The following is a 21,782-nucleotide window of genomic DNA, read 5'->3' as shown; positions in this document are numbered from 1 at the left end:
ACTCCCTGAGAGGTTGAAAAGGGTGCAAATAGTGATTAGCAAAAACTAAAATTTTCAAGTTAGCTGAAATGTTCAATTAGTTTATGTTCAAGTAAAAAAAACTGTGCAATTTGCATGGATGTCCAATCCATGCAATACCAACAGACTATGAACTGGGCTGGTGGTTTATGTGATTCTTAGCAGGGGGCGATTGCCTTCACAGCTTCCTGAAAGAAGCTGTTTTTGAGTCTATTAGTTTTTGATTTAATGTTCCTGAACTGTTTACCTGATGTAAATGGGAAAAAAACGTAAATTGCATGGGTGGGATGGGTCCGTGGCAATGCATTTGACCCTTTTCTGGACTCTTGTGGCATAACCTGTGTCCCGTTCTTGTATATGGCATCCCACAATCCCTTGTGCTGTCCTCGCATGCTAAATCCTTCTTCATGTGTACCGTGCAGCTCCCATTCCAAACTCTCACGCAGAGATACAGGATGCTATATATATATATATATATATATATATATATATATATATATATATATATATATATATATATATATATATATATGTATATAAGAATGACTCAGTGAAAGAGAAATTGAAGTTTTGGAATAGCCTGGCCAGAGCTCAGAATTAGTTCTGACTGAACGTCTGCAGGGTCAGCAGAAGACAGTCAACTTTTGCAAGGCAAAATGGACATATGACCAAGTCTAGCTAGACAGATACCTGTTGATAAAAACTGAATGCTGAACCCACTCAAAAGGTTTCAAGAAAGAGTCTTAGGTTAACGATGTGCACACTTATTCAAGTGGATTAATACATCTTATTTCCTTGTTACATATTTACTGTTTTTTCAGTTAATTTGTGCATGATATATGACCCATTATATGAAGAAAAGGTTTTGAAATAATTGATCACTGTTTCAGTTTTGTACATCACAAACACCTTGCATTTTAACAGGCTTTTCACACATATGTGTTACCCTTTGAGCGCAACTGTACAGGAAAAAAAAAAAAAAGTCTGAACTTTAATCAAATTCGCTCCCCTTTTAGTGTAATGAAATATCAGTCAAGTCAATTAAAAGTAAATTATGGTGAAAGTTGTTTTTTGGCTAATTTTGAACTTTGACGTTTTGCTTGAAAAACTCTAACCACATTACATACAACTTCTTGGAGTCATTTTGTCTAATACAGGAAACTCACAGCTAAGTCAGTATCCAGTTTTCAGAAAGCTTCATCAAAACGAATTATACAGAAATAAAATGGATCACATTCAGCGTATTACTGCATTGGTGCCAGTCAAGTGTCCTATCAGGTTACAACTCTCCCTGGCTAAGAAAACATCATGTGAGTGATTTGGTCACAGGGGGGCAGAATATTGCCAGCATTAGGCAACACGCATGGAAATGGCTTGCTTCCCACACTATTTAAAGGCTTTTTTGTGGTTAAGAGAGCATCCAGATTGCCCAGCTCAGCAGCAGCAGCAGCAGCAGCATCGCACACGTGCAGTAAGTACCTCCTGTCTCCACGAATGTCTTTAATCTTTTACTGCCTGCATTTTGATCATTATTTTTGCTTTACTGATATTTAAATTTAGAATATTGCTGAATATTCTTTCATTTAGAGAAATTTGTTCTGTTGGTGTTACATTTAAAATATTTGCCTGTATTTATTTGATGGTTTGATTAACAGCTAATGTGGCAGTTTCCAATAATATCTAGCATTTTTATTGTCTGAGTATAGGAACTTTCCTCTCTGCTCTCCATTTATTAGAGATTATGATCATTTTTTTACTCTCTTATAGCCTAAAATCGAACATGGTTTATGTTATAAAATGTTCTGATCATTTATTTATTATATTATACCCTTTTATATCATTCTATTATCAACAGTCCATTTTGGATTCACAAACTGTATCGGCTAGTATGTAGGAACTAATCTGTTTTAAAACTCTTACTTTTTGCTTCAGAACATTAAATATATTTAACTTTTTATGTGTCTTGTAATTCAGCGTTACATAAAAATTATATTATAGATATATGAAAGATAATGAAGTCTATGAAATGCTAAAAAAATCTAAATAATAAGAAAGAGGGACAGTGTAACTAAGAAAGAAAGGCGATAAGATAATAATCAGGACAAATATAATTAATAAATGCAGTTCAATACTAATGTGGAATGCTAACAGTTTCCTTACTTGTGTTAGACTGGTACTTCTCATACTGTTGAAACCCAGCGATGAAACATGAGATTTTTCAGGCAAATCCTTGTGTCTGCTTCTTCAGTTTGCTTTCTTGCTTTGTTTAATAAATTGCTCCACCAGTGCCTATTAGTGCGCATCCTGGACTCTTGGCGCCTGCAAGCAAATGTGTGACAGGCTCAAACACAGAAACCAAAGGCACACATTTACCACAGCTGCTCGGAAATGATGGGTGTGTGTTCACGTGCTCTGGCCTCTTTATCAAATTCACCATATTAGAGGCAATCAAATTATAACAGAAGGTTTTCTTCTGTGTTGCAAAGTTACCTCTGTGCTGCGGGGGATGTGCAAGAAAAGATGATTTAATGATAGTACTGATGGCAAGTCCTCAGTTACTGTCCTGCATTTATATTTGTGGTTAATGCTCAAGTTCAATGTTGAATCACCACAAACAGTGTTGCACTACGCTACTGCTAAATCGTTGATTGAACGCTCTGATAACAAATTGGTAAATAGATGACACCAATAGGTTGAAAATAAATTGGGAAAGTATTTGTATATACGTCTTCATTTATATTATTGCATACACAACTCTTTACTTTGAGTATTTTCTCATCTATGGGCCAAAACAACCGAATACTGTACTGTGGAGACAGTCCTGGAGAAGTGAATACCGCTGATGGCTTTGGTGACCACAGCTCACTGAGCCTACAGTCAATTACCAAACTTTAATCTAAACTGACTCATTCTGCCAACTTTAATGGAAAAGTCCTTGTTAGAGTCAATGTTCAGGGCCACTGGTCCATGTTAGATTGCTTAAATGTTTGCTGTGAGCTGTCACCGACTGTGCAGAAATGTGTTTTTGAATCAGGTGAGCAGCAGAAAGCAAACCATTACCACAAAATAACTGCCCTGCCCAGGCCAAGAAGAAACTCCAGCGGCTTTGTTATCGCATAAAAAAAAAAAGGTGGCAGTTTCTGAAAGCAATGCTTATACAATACGCCGAGGGGATTCCTGGGAAATGTTATGCTCCGAAAAAGTAATTTATGATTTGGCCTTTGGATGTGACTGATGGGCTTTATGCAACACATTATAAGGACTCTCTCAATCTTGTTCACCCAGGATCACCCTGCAAGCCACCTGGGACGGACCCAAACAAGCTGTGAAGAACAGCGTCGTTTTCTTCAACTGAAGGCGTCAACCTCCAAAATACTCAGAGGATCTGAACGCCCTTTTGGGTAACAACAAAGTCATCTATGCTCATTTCCTCTTTTAGCAGCAGAATGCTTGATGTGCACGCTCTGTTCAAGAGCAACTCTGTGTTCTTGAGCTTGTTTAGTAGGCTTTTTGCTCATGGCTTTAATGTTTCAATGAGACTATAGAGTATGTGTTGTCCACGCTGTTATTTTGCTGTTTTGCGTGTGCTGAATGGTTGAATGTTATTGTTATTGAGTCCTTCTCTCCTCAGCTAAGGCATGAACTTCAGTAGGGATGTGGCGCGCCAGACCAGTTGTTATACGTACGTCATAGAGGATGAAGAGTCAGCCCTGGCGAGTCTAAATGCAGTGGAGGTGAGGATAATTCTTTATTGTTAAACTCTAAACTCTTGTAACACAGAGATGGAAACTCAAGTCTTGCAAAAATAGTCTTCAGACTTGACTTAAACTCATGCTAAACAGACTCTGGTGTACATCTCCAGCGGTCATTGGGCGAGAGGAGGGGTACACCCTGGACGGGTCGCCAGTCCATCACAGGGCAACACAGAGACACACAGGATGAACAACAATACATGCACACACATGTTGCTCCTTAAACACCTCAGACTTGAGGGTGAAAAGGCTTCAGATCTGACTTGGACATCGAGCAAAACATTGGTGTGTTGATCTGGATTTGCCCTTCAAAGACCAGGGACTGGACATTGATTTGGCATCTAAGACTTGATTTGGATTTGGGGAAAAAAATGGCTTGTAAACATATTTTCCAGAGTGTCAACTCTTGGTGACCAGACGAAAAGAAACTGAAAGGTTATCGGAGGTCAAAACACCTCTTATTTATTTAATTTTCAGTTTTTTAAATGGATTGATAATGGTCCCTTTATATAGTCACTAAACAAGAAAAACATTTACATTCAAGCAGCCTATTAATGCTCATACTTTAACATAAAATTTAGCCCCCAGATTCCACATCCTCCATGCTTGTTCCGTTCCATTCACGTACATTCACGTCCGTCTACGTAGTCCACATCCTCTGTGACTACTCTGAACGTCTCCGTCAACCGACCCGCTCTCCGAAAACACCAATTTTCTGCTCTGTTCCCGTCTGTCTGGCTCCGGCTGGGTCAAGTTCCACAACTGCAATCATAACAAACATGTAACAGAACGTCAATAATCTCCATTTTTTTTTTAAAGTTAAATAGCGTAAATACAGATCGTTGACTACAAGTTAAATATTTTTTTTAAATATTTACAATGAAATTAACTGTTTTGTTTAAAGGAAAAGAATGTGATTTTTCCAGAAGTATGCCCAAGTCCATTTTTGAATAATTGTGAATGTGCAAAACCGTCTTACGCCCTCTTTCGCTCATCAGGGGGATCACGTGAAAAAAATCTCCCAAATCCTTTCTGGTCTTAGGTTTTTCTACTGAGGCTTTCCTTTTCTTCTCATAAACATACACGCGGTTTGCTTCTCATGATTGTCAGCCATGTTCAAAGTATACGGCGATAGCAACGGAGCTACAATGAACGGCTAACAGTGAAGCTAACCGCTAAGCTAACTGGATACATAACCACCAGAAGCGTGCATGCGCATCCAGCAAGCAGAAACTAACAGGGAGTGTTCACGCACACTGGCGTTACGTGAGCGTGTCAGAAAGATCGGCATGTGGGACAACCAATAGATAAGGTGATGATACCCCAGGAACTTCAGGGACAGAGGGGGGTGAGGGCAGGACCGAGACTCTGACCAATCCCCCCAGGGCTTTGGTGTGAAGGGCAGGGATTGGTCAGAGTTTATAGCTCTCGCAGAGATCAAACATTTTAACCTCCTTTTTCTGAAAAGTATCCAGTAGTGTTGACTACAGTTGGGATGGAGGAACCATTTCACCCAGTATAACAAAAAGTGTTTCTGAACAGGATTAGCAGATTTGTCCTTTCAACATTTAATTTGAAACGTGGTGATCGTCTCCAAATAGATTTGCATTCTGCTTGTGATGACGGTGATTGCGCATGCTTACCTCGGGCTCCGAGAAACTTTGGAGCGGCTATAGACGGCGTAACCGCGAATGTAGTGGGCTTTGTTTTTCACAGACTCACGGACACGTCCAGTAGCGGAGGATGTGGCGTTACGGGGTAAGCCAATCCTATTCTATAATGTATTGCAAATAAAAATAAGAAATGGATAGAGAAACCAAAAATTGTACCAATGTACAAGTACAACTACTTTAATGGTATGGCAAAGAATAACATTTAAGAAAGTAAAAATGATCACATCATTACAAAATAATAAATTGTAGTTAGAAATTTTACTCAAGTAAGTGTAGGGATGCTTCACAATAATGTTACTCAAGTAGAAGTTAAAAAGTACTTTGCAGTAAAACTTCTCCTAGAAGTACTTTTTCCCCCTTAAAAACAACTCAAGTTTATGCAATCGAGTAAATATAAATCTACTTACTACTCACCTCTGGTTAGCTCAAAAAGAAGCCTTGGCCTAGTGATGTTTTCTCTTATCACTCATATTTCTCCCTAGTGTTTAGCAAATAAATCTGTGATGTTTTTCCAGGAGAAGAGCGAACAATCTTCATTAACCCTGAGGTCTGAGCAAACAGATGGCTTGATCTCTCTGCTGTAAAAAGCCCTATAGCTACATGCCTCATCCTGTTGATTCTGAGCTATGAGTTTGATTGCTGTGATTATTAAATGCGAGCTTATAAGAAGTGGTTGCTTCTGCACCGTAAATAACGGTGCAGATTTTTGACAACTATTGAGTCTATTCCACTTAGATCCATTAAACCAGAACAGTATGTTTGTTCATAGAAACTTTCATTTGTGCAGTTAGAACAGGCTGAGAATATAGGTAATTAAAACTTCAAACCAGTATTTCCAATAGTGGGAAAACATTTTTAGTATTTGTAAACATGCTGATATTTAGTTTGACAGTCTGTTGCAACAAAGGCGGAGATCTCAAAAAAAGAAATCGTATTTACATTTTAATTAATATTTACTGGTCTGTTCCTTATAAGTTCTTTCCAATGTCTCAAATAATTACAATTATTGAAGTGGGAAAGATTAGTTATTTATGTGTTATGTGCTTGCTATAAAATGTGGCATCAAAATGTCTGTGGTGACCTGTTTCCCCTCACAAACAAGTCTTTCTGCACTTCAGTCTAAGAACCTGTCTGGGTCACAGCTTTATATTGGGGCAATGACTATAAAACTTTAGAGTTATAATGTATTTAGTTTTCGGTCAGACGTTTGCATGAATGCCCAACGATTTTTTTGCCCTTTTAAGTGTTTATTTGAAGCATTCTCTTTCAAAAGCAGCTTTTTAATTCCTCAGTCAATGATGGAGTCAAAGTTGAACTGATGCAGGATTTTCTCTAATTGATGCAGGCTCACTCATACTGGCTCAAATAAAAGATTGCACACACCCAATCTGGCTAAATATTTTAGCATTGTTCTTATGAGAAAAGGTATAGCTTATTCATATGACAATGTGTCATCATTTTCAGTATGGCTCGAGGTCAGCACCATTTCATAAGCCCAAAGTTAGCCTGCTTAAAGAAAACCATTTTTTGGGATCATTGTCGTATTTACACACCCAGGTGGGTTAACGTTGGAACAGACTAGGAGTTCATCTTAACTACCTACAAATTGTTCGGTTTAACTCTACATGTTTACATTCAGTTTGGGAAACGGACCAGCACACCTGGAACAACTCCACGGCAAGACGCTAACGCCGCCGTGCTTAACAGTTTGTGAAGTGCTCTCAGATTGGTATGCCACAGTCTTTTTCACGTTGTGTCAATAGAAATATTAAAGATAAATTCACTGAGAAAAACCATGAAGAGCTTTACACCCCCCCTCCCCACACACACACACACAAAAGTTAATTAGCATAACACACTACAGTCCCTTCTACTTTTCTGTCTAAATTATGAACAAAGTCAATGTTCTTTGTTAAAAAAAAAAAAATCAAGGTCCTTTGGAAAAGACACATTTAACAAATGTTCCCTTGTTGAAAGAAATTATTATTTTCAAATAATTTATTGTTTTGTTTCAAGCAATAAATACCACTGTCTACTGGTCTGATGTTACAGCTAACGGCTACAACTTCTCTTCTCTCTCCCTAACTACTCATTAAACCCATATTGAACCAAAAAGAGAGCTATTTAAAAATAGAGACTTTTTTCGGCAAGACCAGCCTAAATAATAGCTGATTAAAAAAAGGCCATGCACCACATACACAGACCACGTGCGCCAGTGTTACATTGCAATCGATATTACTGTGCAGTTGGCGGAGAAGGGAGACCTGGCGCTTTTGGAGAACCTGGTGAGGAAGAGCCCAGAGGTCCTCGGTGAAAAAGATGAATGCGGAGCCAGTCCCCTTCATCATGCTGCTGCGGGGGGCCACGTCGCCCTCATTCAATTTATCACCTCTGTCATAGACTCACAGGGTAAGCATGACTCAGTCATTGATCATAGCGCCCTGCTGTATGCTCTGTAGGAATCATCATAATTGGATCTCCAATGGGCTTTGACTAAATGTTAATTTCTGCTTTCTGTGATATGGTGCATATGAAAGTGGTCAGGATTTTAACATTTGCATGCATGTTTGTGTTTTTGCATGTGTTTGCGTTTCACGTCACAGAGCTGAACAGCCGTGATGACCAGGGCAACGTGCCCCTGCACTGGGCTGTGGAGAGAAACAAAGCAGAGAGCTGCAGGGCCCTCTTGGACCTGGGGTCCGACCCCAACATCCTCAATAATGCCCTCATGTCCCCCCTGCACCTGGCGGTCAGCTTCGGACACAACGGCCTGGTGGGGGTGAGAAGGCGCAGAGTGCACAGTTGACTTTACAGTTTGGTTTTATCAGGTTTTTACTTCAGAAATTTTACTTTACAAATACACAACAACTTTCTTTTTTAGCAATAGTCCAATCCAAACCTCTTATTTAACTTTCTTTTTCATTTATGCATCACTCTTCACATGTGTTGACACCATTGCAGAATATGTTTAAAGAAGCCTTAAAATAAACTAATCTTTAAAGCAGTGGCATAATTTCATACTTAAGAATCCAACCTTTACCCCCCATCTCTAAAGATTTCAATAAAGAGCACCTGTTTTCAATATATGCTTTAATTTTCCGATTAGCGGATTGTTGAACTATTTATTAATAATTGATGACTTCCTGTTTTGCTGCGGCATGACAATGACCTGACACAGACGCCCGTTTATCTCAGTTCACCTACCAAATTAGGGAACACATGAGAATAAGTAATTCGGATGAGACAGAAGTATTTGGATATTTGCTAAAGAGATCTGTCAGGAAAATTAATTAAAAACCTAATAAATAATTAAAATGTGTTTTGGCATTACGCAGAGGGAGGAGGGTGGTAAAGGAGATAGAAAAATCTCAAAGCTCACTGTTTAAGAGCTGGACTATACAAATTGGATCAACAAAAGTAACTAAATAACATAAAGTTACATTGCTAGAAAAAAATGCTTATAATCTCCCACATTTGTATTAGATTGACATTCTTGTCGTAAACAAGTAACTTATTGTACTCTAGGCCCTGCAAGAGTATTCACATCCTTTAACTTTTTTCCTCAGTTGTCATGCTAAAACCCCCTTAACGTACTTTAATCTATTTTATTGGTATTTTATGTGATAAGCTGACATGAAGTTGTGCACGGTGTTGATATGTAAGGGAATATATGCATAAATATATATATATATTTTTAACAAAAAGTATCTTAAAAGATTGGCATGCATTTGCGTTTAGCTCCCTCTAAAAACTTTATGGCACAACATGCCAATCTCTGTTCTCCCCTGGAGGTCCCTCTGCTCAGCACGAATCAGATGCTCAGTCACTGTCTTGCTCACAGGAAGCCATTATGCCTTGTTTACATCTGGACCCATGTGAGTTCAGGCCAATGAAGTGGAAGAGGCTTGCAATGCTTAGTTTGGCTCTGCAGAACCAGTGCAGTCACTATTCAACAAGTGATCGAATCATATTCTGTGGCCAAAAAATATGAGAGTTAAAATTACAACTGATCCCTAGGTGAAAGCAACTGGTTTTGCTGGATTTTACTTAGGGCTATTTGAGCAAACTGTGGTCAGTGTGAACATGAGACACACTTTTCAGATTTTATGTTTCTAAACAGGTTTGAAAACCAATTATTCTCAACGTTCTCCTTAGCAACGATGCACAACTTTGCTTCAGTCTAGCCCTCAATATACCAATAAAACACAGTGAGTTTGATGGCTGTAATGAGACAAACTGGAGAGACACAAGAGGTGTGAAAACTTGCCAAATGACAAACAACTTTCTTGGGTCCTAGTATTAGCAATGCAACATTATATTGGTTAAAATTAAAAACAGAAATAAAAAAAATTGTATAACATCTTGTCCCAGATAAGCCTAGATGCTTAATCTCCCCTACAGGAAGATATAATGGTCAATGGAGCATTTTGGCTCTTCTCCACAACCTGACACAGCATGGTGCAGAATGAAGGGCATAGATGTATTGGTAGGACACATGATGATATCACAGATTGGATAACCCTCACTATACCTTTCAAATCCCTGCCCCCTTTAGCTGCTTTTGTCCCACGGCACGACAGACTGCAACCTAGAAGGAGACCTTGGAAACACCCCACTAATACTGGCCTGCTCCCTCAACAACTGCGAGGCTTTGAGCATACTGGTACGTACCGATTCCAGTTCCCCATTTACCACCAGCTCAGCATCTCAACAGAACTCCGCCAAAACGTGGCTTCTTTCTCGTCCTTCTTTTGAAAGATAAAGCACGGAGCCAGGCTCTGCACGCAGAACAAGCTGGGACACTTCGCCATGCACGCTGCTGCCTTCGCGGGAGCAAAGAAAGCCATGGAAGTCATTTTGAAGGCTGGTATGAGAGAAATAAATAAGATCTGTCAACAAAATTTCAGAAGTGCTGACAGTAATGAACATTTCTTGCAAGGCCAAATGGTAAATTAGGATGCTAGATAACAAGAGTTCACCTTGGCCCAGAGAGCCTCAAGAGACATTTTTAGGAAAAATGCTTGTGTACTCAATGCCTCAGAGTGACTACGTGCTTGAGGGGAAACTAATTGGTAAATTCTGGTTTGTTGGAGCAACTTTACCTCAAGTACAAAGTATTTATACGCTTTCTAAGATTTGTTTTACAGCTGTGGCAGTTTGGAGTTGTTTGTATCGCCACAGATAATCCACTTGGATGGACACGGTTATTCATGACATCCTCTAAAATACGAACAGAAACGACAAAATGAAGCGAAAAAGAGACAAGCTGGATAGAGAGTGTCAGAATGCAAGCAGCATGTCATAATCATTGAGCATTAAGTAACGGCTGATTTCATTCGTTGGCAGGAGAAGAGCATGGCCACGCTGCGCTGTCCCACATCAACTATTTGGACAAGTCCAAGAGCAGCCCCCTCCATCTGGCGGTGCGCGGCGGCAATTTCGAGACCATCCGTCTCTGCATCGCCACCGGGGCCAAAATAGACCAGCAACAGGTACGTGGCCAACAGACAGCATGGAAATGTCCACGACGGTCAGCATAAAGTTACACTTTCCATAAGCGCTCACAGCATCAATAACAACACAGATGTTCATTTGCTTATCCCCGCACCTTTTCCCTATCTTTAAGGATGACATAGTCATAAACTCATTACAAATGGTCCAATTCATCTTCCACCTGTCAATTGCACGCTTTGTTAGATTTGCATTTTTTTGCTTGTTTCGTTTAGCTGTTTAAATATACAGCTCATTTGCATACACCTTTTCCTGGCAATGATGCTGTTAGGACACCATCCCTCTGTTTCGCGAGGGATGAGCTCCGGGCTAGCAGCCAGCGCTACAGCAGGAACACGGAGAATAACCGCAGCTTTAGCTGGCTAAATTTATGCAAATTACCTCCACTTGCAATATGGAGCCTAGTGGGGCAATTACTGCTCCCCTTTCTGCAAGTGCGGGTTATATAATCAAAGGCTTGTGCCATAGCCCCCAATGTTAATCCAACCAGTCTGGGAAATACACCTCTAATACGTCACAAGGGAGGTATAAAGTATGTGCAAGATATGCTTGTGTGCATTTAAATTTCTTTATACGTTTAACGAGCATAGCATGGAGATATTTGTCATACATTGTCCATTGCTAATTCTACATACAGTAAAGCAGAGATGTTTTGCCTTTTAGAATGATCGCTGCACACCACTTCATTTGGCCTGCACCCAGGGAGCTATTGAGGTGGTAAAACTGATGCTGTCCACTGTGGACCAAGTAGAAGATATCATCAACCTGACTGATGGGGCTTGCCAGACCCCTCTGCACAGGTGGGTGTTCTCCTGTCATGCCAGCCAGAATGAATGTCAGTAGTTAGCCTTCACCCATGCCTGCTCAGAAACTGTTCTATCAAAGTGTCTTTTTTATTTATTTAGACTTAAACAGAGAGAGTTCTCTTGTGTGGGCCATTTACAGTGACGTTGAAAAGAAAGCACACCCTTTTAAATTCTAGGTTTTAATGGAGTTTTTTTTTTTTTTGCATACAAATCATATATATGGTTGTGTTGTATTTGACTTTTCAAAACTGTTTGAATTAATTAACAAATAATCGGTATGATTAGAAGTTGTTGTGTACTTTTCAACCAAGACCAAGAAAAATTAAATTATAACCTGAAAAAGACCAGGGGTCTCATTTATAAAGCTTGCGTACGCACGAAATGGGGCCTGAAACTTGCATACCTCACTTTCCACACAAAAGTTGTGATCTTTTTCTTGACATACGTACACTTTTAGTATGGATTCCACGCAAAGCAAACAGGCCTAAAGCTGTATTTTTGTTATACTGGGTAAAATCGTCCTTCCCTCCTGACAGTTGTCAATACATTATGTATTCAGAAAAAGGAGATTAAAAAAATCTATCTCTGTTAAAGCTGCAGGCCTGTAAAAACTCTAACCAATCCCTGCTGTTCGGTCTTTGGCATTTCTGGTGGCTCACATCTGAGCAACCTGCGGTTTGTGCCCTGCTGTCTTTAAGGACATGGAAGCCCTTCCTCCTAGGTGAATTCTAAGGTTACGTTCACACTGCAGGTCTTAATGCTGAATTCCGATTTTTTTGTGAAATCTGATTTTTTTGCGTGTTCGTTCACATTTCCAAATATATGCGACTTGTATGTGATCTCCTGTGTGAACTGAACGCGTTCAGCCGAAGTGTCCCGCATGCGCACTCGAGGACGCGGTGACGTCACACGTAGCAAGCGTCCTCAGTGTTTGCGGAAGTAAACATGGATTATAATGCTGGCGCGCATTTTTCGGTCTTTAATTTATTTTCTAACCGGAGCTTTCCCTCCACTGACTGCTCTTCTCATTGTAGTACGCTATGGGTGTCATCTTTCTTCCCGTTTCTGCATAGCAGGACGCAGAATAGTGACGTTTGTCGAGTATCGGTGACCTACAGGTCGGATAAATGCGACCCGGCCGTACAGACACAAGTCGCATTTGAAAAGATCAGATACGGGTCGCATATGGGCAAAAAAATCGGAATTGGGTCACTTTAGGCTGCAGTGTGAATGTAGCCTAAATCAGATGCAAATCACACCAAACTATTGCTTGGTGTGAGTGGAGTACTTGGTCACCTGAATCACGATGAGACTCTTGATTTAATCTCTTTGTAATGTATTGGAGAACTGAGCTGTAAACACTGGGGAGTTGAAAGCACAATCCTCCCCCTCTGTTTAGTAATGGCTTTTCTCTTTTGACCAAGATGGCTTCTTTCACCCTCCATTTAAACCATCAGTTCTCCCTGTCCAAAATCTGGACATCATTGTCGTCAAAAGAGGGTCCTTTGTTCTTGAGGTGCAAGTGGACTGCTGAATCTTACCCTGAGCTGCTGGTCCCCCTGTGCTGTGCCATGCGTTTATGTAGCTGTTATCTAGTTTCTCCAATGTAGGAGTCTGAGCACTCCTGGTTGCATTGGACCAAATACACAATACGGCTCAGCTGTGGTTTGGGTGTTCTTTCTTTGGGATAAACCAGTTTTTGTCTGAGAGTTTGAAATTTACTGATATGTTGTGTTTGGACAAAATTCCCCTGAGTTTATGGAATGACAAAGTCTCTCTGTTTTCTCTTCTGTTGACGCTGTGTTTTTTTTTTTCTGCCAGCCTTATTGGCTGATTTAACCAAGGCCCATTTCAGGTAGCCACAAGTTTGCAGTGATTTCCTGAAATGTGTTTGTTCTTTTTGTTTCTCCTCTGTGGCAGAGGGAATGTTGTCAGCCCGATAACTCCGAGTTCTGATAACAGAGAGTTTGTGCTTCAGTGGTTGATGTGAATCAAAACGTAGATATTGGTCTGTGTGTGTGTGTGTGTGTGTACACTTCCGGTAAACTCACTTTTGAGACTCTCGTCTTCCTTAATGTGTACCGCACAGTCCAGAAACGGCAAGATGTTGTTCTATCTAAACCAGTGAGTCGGTGGTGTTCCCTTGTAAGCACTGAATGGCCTGCTCTCCAACTCCTCCATGTACAAATTGGCCACAGTGGGTGACCCTGGGGCGCCCACGGCACACCCATGTTTCTGTCTGTAAGTGTAAGGATTTATTGAACCTATAAGATGAGGTGATACACAATGTTTGGGGTCATAAGACTACACAAAATGTTTTTGAGAAAACTATTATACTTTTTTTTCCAAAAACAAATTAACTTTGTTTAAAAGAATCTGCAGATTTGCAGTTTTCATGCTTACTCGGATTAAAATGGCTCTAATGCTGAACACATCACTGAGAATGATCTTTTTGCGTAAATCATAGAGTAAAGGTTTCCTTTATTCCACACTTTATAATACATTTTTTTAGAAGTTTTGATCAGTATATTAGATTTTGGACTGGAAAGACTAAAACCCTGTTAAATTCTTTTAAAGCTCTAAAGCAGAAGCCGACATCAGTGGTTAATGGTTAGCCTTTTTTTGTTGTTGTTTTTCTTAAGCCATCGTGTCTTTTTCCTCAAACAACTCTAAATGCAACCAGATCATTTAAAAGTGGTAAAGACCTCCTAAATGCTAAAGTTACAAAGTGTTGTTGTCCAGTCCGGCAAGCAGCCGACCATGTCATCAAAATGGTCTCTCAAGAACAACTTCATTTATTACCTCAAACTAAAAAGTGGAGAGTGCCAAGAACCCATCTTCATATCTTTTAATAACAGCTGAGATTCATTTCACTACATGAAGCCACATAGTAACAAGATAGCACCTTGTAAAATTCATTTGAGTGAGTTTTACAGGCCATTTTTATTAAGGAAACATTTCATTATAGCCCTAGAACTGGAACAAAGTGCAAAGCAGTAGATGTCCATTAACCACCAGCCAATAAGCAAATAAATACTTTCCAGAATCTTTATACAAATGTACATCTTAAAGAAACTTTAGTTACAACATTTGGTGCTGCCTCATTTGATAAGACAATCAGAAATAAACACGTCTTTGCTTATTCCTGCTCTTCATTTACCTCAGAAGTTGAACCTCGAATTTGGGAAAAGAGTAAAACCCAATTTATCTTTGTTCCAGTCGCATGTCAAAAAAAAAATAGTGGACAAATGCTTAAATAATGATATTTATTTAAAGGGACAAAAACTCTTACTGCAAGCTTGCTGGTTTGATGTCTAATCTGAGCCCTTTAATGCAACAGCGATGTTGCCTGCTGTCCTCAGATTTGGGGTTTACAGATATGTGGATTAACAAATATTTTTTCCGTCAGTCCCATCGCTGCACAAATCATCTACTTTAGCCGCTGCACATGCATAACGCCACCAGACGGCGAGGAATTTATGATTGACGTGCGTCATCTAAGGGAACAACTGCAATCCAGGAGATAAAAGATGAAACAACAATGGAAAATCTGGTTGTTATGTCACACTCTGGTGGAGCAGAATTAGAGTTAGGTCACTCTTATTCAACGCTGGTCACCGTGACTAGGGTTTTTCGGCTGCCGCAGCTGTGTTTGTTGGTTTACAGCGACTGTGTTTGCTTTTCCAGGGCTACAATATTTGACCATGTGGAGCTGGCGGAGTACCTAATTTCTTTGGTAAATAAAGCACTCGCAAACATATATGGACACACGTGTACACATCTGTGGGAGACACATCCTGCTGCAGATTTAGCAATCATGCAAATAATCTCTGTTATTTTTGAAAAGCTGTTGCTGTACTTATAGTCATCCTGTACTGAAAGCACATCATTTCTGAGAAGAGTCCTACTAGATCATTAATTATTAATGGAATTAAAATATGCTGACCTTCTTCAGGTGTCTCCATTTGCTTTATTCAGTAGTATTGTGACTCTAAAGACGGCGCACTGCTGAGTAAATGTTCAAAGTGCTGGCCATTGCTCGTCCACCATCTGTTGCACACATTTACTCTTTTATTGGAAGTTAATAGCCTGGAAGGAGGAGTTGTCTGAGTTTATTGATTATAAGCTCATTCTGTTGGAAGAGAGCAGGGCAGAATATCAACTTGAGTCTGTTTAGTTCTGAAACTATAAAAATGTGAGATGATCTGGCAAGCATTACAAAGCTAGGCCAGTCTTTGCTCTTTAGCTCAGACAATTAAGGCCACAGTTATTAAAGTAATCAAACAGGATGTATAGTTTTTGGGAAACATTTTAACACCTATAATAGTAAGAAGGTAGAAGGACAGCGGCCTATTGTTTTTATTTATTTCATATTTTACAAATAATAATAACAAAGTATGCTATGTATTGTTGTCCAGCCACCTTTACTCTAAATGCAGAGCAACCAGTTCTGTTTAGCAATTGTCCAAGAAAACGATTGTTAAAAAGAAAATCTTCTTAGAGTTTGATGCAACAACTCCATGAAGGGGTCAGAAACATGTGGAAGGAGGTGCTCTCCTCCGTTGAAACCAAAAGGAAACTGTTTCGCCTACACACAAAATATTATGTGAACCGGAAAGCTAAGACAGCATGTCACCCGGAACACACCGAGCCCAATGCGAAACATGATGGTGGCTGAGGGACAACGCATGTCATAGACTTCCTACTGTGTGTTTTTAGGAATCACCTTCAAAACTTTGTTCTTGTACATGTTTATGATTTATTCTTAAATGTGCAACATCAGCGGATTTCTGTTTTTTTTCCCTTCTTCTTTGAACAAGAAAATATGCTTAATTTGGTCATAAAGCAATGTTAAGGTAGCATGTTAGTGCAGCAGTTTTCATACTAAAACCCTATCCATATGTAACGGGAACCTAAATATGCTCTAATGATCCTCTCACATATTCAATTTTAGCATTCCAGCGATTGAAGCCGCCTGCTTCCAATTGTAAAGAGACAACACTGATCATTAGGAGTTGATTTGCATGTAATATAATCATCCTCTTTATAAAACCGTGGGACAAAAGAGTTTTGGAAAGAGAGCACCTGCTGAATAAAACTCTAACTCTGGGCCTCCGTGGCAGAGTAAACATTCCTAGAAGTTAGGCAAATGCTCTTGAGGAATGGACACACTTGCTCCCAAATATTGAATTTTGCCAGGCAGAACAGTTACAACTACAGTGTGATATTACCTGCAATGCCAGCAATTGCTTTCGTTCATACATATCCATGCATATCCATTCACATCCATATTCTAAGCTGTTTACAAAAATAATTACAGTTAAAATGAATGTGGGAATGTTAAGGCTTTTGTTATTTTTCTCCCTAGGGCTCCGACCTGAATCGCACTGACTGTAAAGGAAACACTCCCTTGTTGTTGGCAACCAGCTGTGGAGCTTGGAAGACTGTAGCCCTGCTGCTGTCCAAAGGTGGAATAAAATGCTGAACACCTCTAACAGAAGCACACAGAGAATACCTAAGATTTTTGATAATGTTGGCTTGGAACAGCTTGTGAGTATATGATCATATCATTTAAGGAGCCAATGTGAATGTCAGAGACAAGTGCGGCTGTAACTTTCTTCACCTGGCCATTCTGCAACCCAAGGGTCTGAGAAATCTCCCTGAAGAAGTGCTGCAGGTACCCATACACTTGTTGCCCCACAGTGAAGTTTAAAGACAGAGATTACCGTTTTAGAATCTAACTGAGGTATCTTCCTCAATCATTTGGCCTAAAGCTCTCCTGTGAATGGCTCATTGATGACTGGCTGATAAAGAGGACTGCACTCCTAAAGCACAACAGTAGATTTTACTGAAGCTACAGTGGTTTCACACATTTCAAAATGAGACTTTATCACAACATGAAACTATGTTTTTGTATGTTTAAAGTTAAGATTTAAACTCTACACCTCGTTCACACTATTGCATCTCAGTCATGTGCATCTATGGCTTACAGATATGCACTCCAAGCACTCAGGCATCCTTTGAATGCATCTGATACTCAAGCAATTTCATTTCCAGCCGTGCCAGGCTTTCACAGATTCTCCGGGCATGTCTCGAAAATCTATTGCACGAGCTATGCAGCTCAGAGACACAACATATCGCTTAGGTATTCTACACTGCTAAAATGTACACAAATACTATGCAAATGTCATAGCAATGACCAGATATGGACAACGCTTATATTATTATAAGCTATCCAGTGCTGACACTGATGCTGTTTCACTTACCTTAGCAATCCTTGGAGTGACTGGAGCTCCAGCCAGGTGCTTTTGGAAAGTTTTGTGTGCCCTTTGAACAAATCACCTAACAATGTTGTCAGTTCCATTCCAGCCTTCCCTGCTTGATGTTAATGTACCTTGTATGTACTAAATCTGAAATGATGTATCTGTGTATCATTGTGTGAGAATGTGAGTCCTGTGAGGGCCACTGACTAAGTGTGACGTAAAGGACTTCAGAGTGACTAGAAAAGAGCGATATGAGTCCTGTCAATTTACGATTTAGACTGTTCAAGCACCATGTGGTTTACAAGTGTACTTGGCAGCACGTCACCGTGGGCCAAAGTTTGATTTAAGTTTGTAATTGCATCGGATGTGCTGGATTAAATCCCAGACACTCCATCAAGTTGGATGTTGGAGGCAATTTGGGAACATAAGGTGGAGGACCACATTTTGGAGATGTTGAACGCAGACCAATGGGAAGAGTTTTTCTCAACAGAATTGACACCGTTCAGGACTTCCAGTGCTGATGCTGTTTCCAGGAGCTGTGGCCTGAAGGTTGTTGTTGCCCATTGCAACAACACATGGAGGCCCGTTGAGAGAAGCCCTTTTGGATCCCAAGGCAGGAGAAAGAGACCAAGCAGATACGAGTACTTAGGCTTCTGTTATTGCAGAAAGAAAAAACACAGGATGGGAGGGATTTGGAGAGACTATGAAGAAGTTATTTCAGCTGACCTCAAGAAAGTTCTTAAAAACTATTAAAACCTAAAGATAACAGGTCCTCTAAAGACTGTGTCTGGTTAGTGAGGATAGTTGAAGACCAACATTAAGGATACTCTTGGAAGGTAGAAGGAGTATTTGTAGGATCTCCTCAATCCAGTCATCAAAACTTTCACGAGGACGCAGAATCTAAAGACTTGGGAGAAGGTGAGCCCACTTGAATGGTAGAGATCAGCAAGGTCTTTTGTCTCGGTTGTCATAGTTGACCCATCTCACCAATAGTGCTTCAAGACCAGGAGAATGAGGTAGGGAATCTATCCTTTTTTCGAGCAACTAGTGTTTACCAAATATGAAGTGATCGTACTTCTACGCTTACTTGAAGGTGCTGTCCATTTGTCAAATCTCAGATTTTGGAGGGACATTGTGGCATTTTTTTCTGGCAATGGAAGTATGTTGTTCAGTTCAGGATATGGAGTAGGCTTATGACCCTGGCCCTGCGAGGTATTCAGTTGAGGATGCCACAGCAGTATGGGGTACCCAGCGAGCTTGAATGGTCATTCAGTTGTTTTATGGCCAAAACAAGACTCTTGAGTGAGAGTTGGACTGTGTGGGATAGACTTGGGTTGCCACTTGGAAAGGTTTGTCATAGAGTGTGAAGCGACCAGGACGAGTCTGCCCTCTAAATCTGAGCCATTTATATCAAAGAAAATAAGGAAGAGTCCCTCGATGTAGCCTTGTTTCATCCGAAGGATTGTGGAGGAGCTTGAGACGTGTGTTTAGTCTCGTTTATGTTGAGGGTTTCCCATTGGGAAAAACATTTGAGGCTTACAGTTATAACTAAACTGGTCTCCTCACTCAAGGTTCGAATTCGTCCAGGATCAGGTATAGATCCTGCAATTTGTATTAATACCCAAAACTAAAAGAACTGAAAATTCTAATTCAATAAATAGTTTGGAATAAAAAAAAGGAAGTGTTAGGAAATGAACAATTGTAGTTGTGAAATTGGCAAAAGTTGGCCTTTCAATGTGCATACAGCTTTCTTGGAATAGAGCTTGTTTGCTGTTAATCCAACATGTTTCTAATGTTTCTGACTTTAGCTTACCAGTGTGAAGGCGTTGCTGAACTGTGAGGATAACGAGGGCTGCACACCACTACACTATGCCTGCAGACTGGGTATCCATGACTCAGTGAAAAACATGCTGGGCCTCTCAGGGCAAGTCGGCCTTGCATGCAAGTCCAAAGACAAGAAGTCTGCTCTTCACTTTGCTGCACAGTAAGTGAAACACCGATTCAACAGGGATTTGATTTAAAGTTGCCTGGTTCTTTGCAACAGATCACTGGTAGTTAAATTTCTGCTCAATCCAACAGCCTTTACAATTGTCATCATATCTTTTTAAAGCAATGGCATTAGTCCTTTTATTTAGAATTTCCCATTTTCAATGAAAAACAGGTGACAAAAGTAGGGACCTGGCTTTTTTTAAGTTGCTCTGTCCAACTATGGCTTTATTCTTCTAAGTAATCAATTGCTGCGCAATATACTAAAAAGGTACATTTTTAAAAAATGGCTTCCTCAGAAGACTTTCCCTCATGATCTAACGATGTAAAACTGAGATTTCTTTACTAGGTCCCTGTAATTAAGCAAAAGGCAGACAGGTAATAAATGAGTGTTCCAACTACATCTAAAAATGTCTCCCAATGTTTTAATCCAGTGAGAAATCTTCTTACCTCATAACCTTTTTTCAAAGATTAATTGCAGCAACATGCGGCAAGTCTTCTGGAAAACCGAAGGCGCTGTCACAAGAACAGAATTCAATTAGCTAGAAATGTGAGGAAAGGCAATAAATGTTGTGAAAGAATGAACATCGGACATTTATCCGCATTGATTTTTCAATCACTCACATCTCTTTAATTAGAACCCAGTGGCGAAAGAAACCCATGTTATGATATCATGCTTTAAATCTTGATTCTCCATTGATTACGGTGACACAAAGTCTTGCTGACTTTCTTGAACATTTCAGAGGCATAGAAGGGCATTTAAAAATTACACAGTAGGTCCATTTTCAGGGCTTTAAGAATGGTTGGCTCACTTTCATTGTAGTATTTGTAGACTCCATTTTGAAGCCTTGTTTAAGGAGTGTAACTGTAATTTGGGGGATTCAATTCAATTCAATTCAATTCAATTTTATTTATATAGCGCCAAACCATGAAACATGTCATCTCAAGGCACTTTACAAAATCAAGTTCAATCATATTATACAGATTGGGTCAGATTATACAGATTGGTCAAAAATCTGATCTCAAAGATGATAAAAAAATTATAAACATATGCTCTTGGGAGCGAAAGTATCTTAATGTCGTGTTCACGAGTGATGGAAGGATGGAATGGGAGGTGAACAGATGGATTGGGGCTTTGTCTGCAGTAATGTGGGTGATGCTCCGGTCTGTTGTGGTGAAGAAAGAGCTGAGTCGAAAAGCAAAGCTCTCTCTGGTTACTCTGGTTTCCTCTTGCAGTCCAAAATTATCTTTCGCCCATTGAACACATCACATGAGACCTGTACCCCCTACAAAGGGAGCTTAAAGTCAACTTAAATACATTCAGTTACCTTTTCAACAACTGCGTAGTAGATGCTTCTATCAGGGGTATGTGACTCTTTGAATAAGTACCTGCAGTCTAGCAGTCTAAGATGCGGAAAGTAGATGAGATATTGAGTTAGAACTTCACACGTTGCATCTACTCAATTAGGAAGGTAGGCATATAGTTAAGCCTGAAACACATTAAGTTAGCATATCTTTTGTTGTAAATTGTAATTTTCAAATAAACACAATGTTGAGGATGCTCCTAAATTATTTTGCCTCCATCGCAGTATGAACTTGGTTTTAAAGGAACATCAACAGCCACACTACTAAATTAGCAATGACTTTGCATAAGTCGTAACCAGATAAGAAGAAAAAAAAAAACAAGTACCAATCTGCCTTATGTTTCACATCATTGCATATTTAAACAACCTCTCGACTTAACCTTGGAGTCAGACTACATATTAGAACATA

At 39.8% G+C, this 21,782-nt stretch overlaps 1 protein-coding gene across 1 annotated transcript in view; it reads left to right on the top strand.

The window, feature by feature from the left end:
- The first annotated feature begins 1,448 nt into the window (after positions 1-1,448).
- Positions 1,449-21,782, top strand: part of trpa1b (transient receptor potential cation channel, subfamily A, member 1b) — a 30,653-nt gene continuing 10,319 nt past the window's right edge. Inside the window, exons 1-13 of the mRNA XM_036125729.1 lie at positions 1,449-1,489; positions 3,304-3,419; positions 3,650-3,752; positions 7,690-7,852; positions 8,047-8,222; positions 9,999-10,106; positions 10,202-10,310; positions 10,790-10,935; positions 11,618-11,754; positions 15,448-15,496; positions 17,129-17,228; positions 17,337-17,437; positions 19,832-20,007. Coding sequence (XP_035981622.1) covers positions 3,657-3,752; positions 7,690-7,852; positions 8,047-8,222; positions 9,999-10,106; positions 10,202-10,310; positions 10,790-10,935; positions 11,618-11,754; positions 15,448-15,496; positions 17,129-17,228; positions 17,337-17,437; positions 19,832-20,007 — 1,361 coding nt within the window. The 5' untranslated portion in view covers positions 1,449-1,489; positions 3,304-3,419; positions 3,650-3,656. The remainder of the gene's footprint in view (positions 1,490-3,303; positions 3,420-3,649; positions 3,753-7,689; positions 7,853-8,046; positions 8,223-9,998; positions 10,107-10,201; positions 10,311-10,789; positions 10,936-11,617; positions 11,755-15,447; positions 15,497-17,128; positions 17,229-17,336; positions 17,438-19,831; positions 20,008-21,782) is intronic.

This window comes from Fundulus heteroclitus, chromosome 21, assembly GCF_011125445.2.
Source record: "Fundulus heteroclitus isolate FHET01 chromosome 21, MU-UCD_Fhet_4.1, whole genome shotgun sequence".
Taxonomy (NCBI): domain Eukaryota; kingdom Metazoa; phylum Chordata; class Actinopteri; order Cyprinodontiformes; family Fundulidae; genus Fundulus; species Fundulus heteroclitus.
Note: the sequence above shows the minus strand (reverse complement) of the source record. Positions and strands in the feature narration are given on the sequence as shown.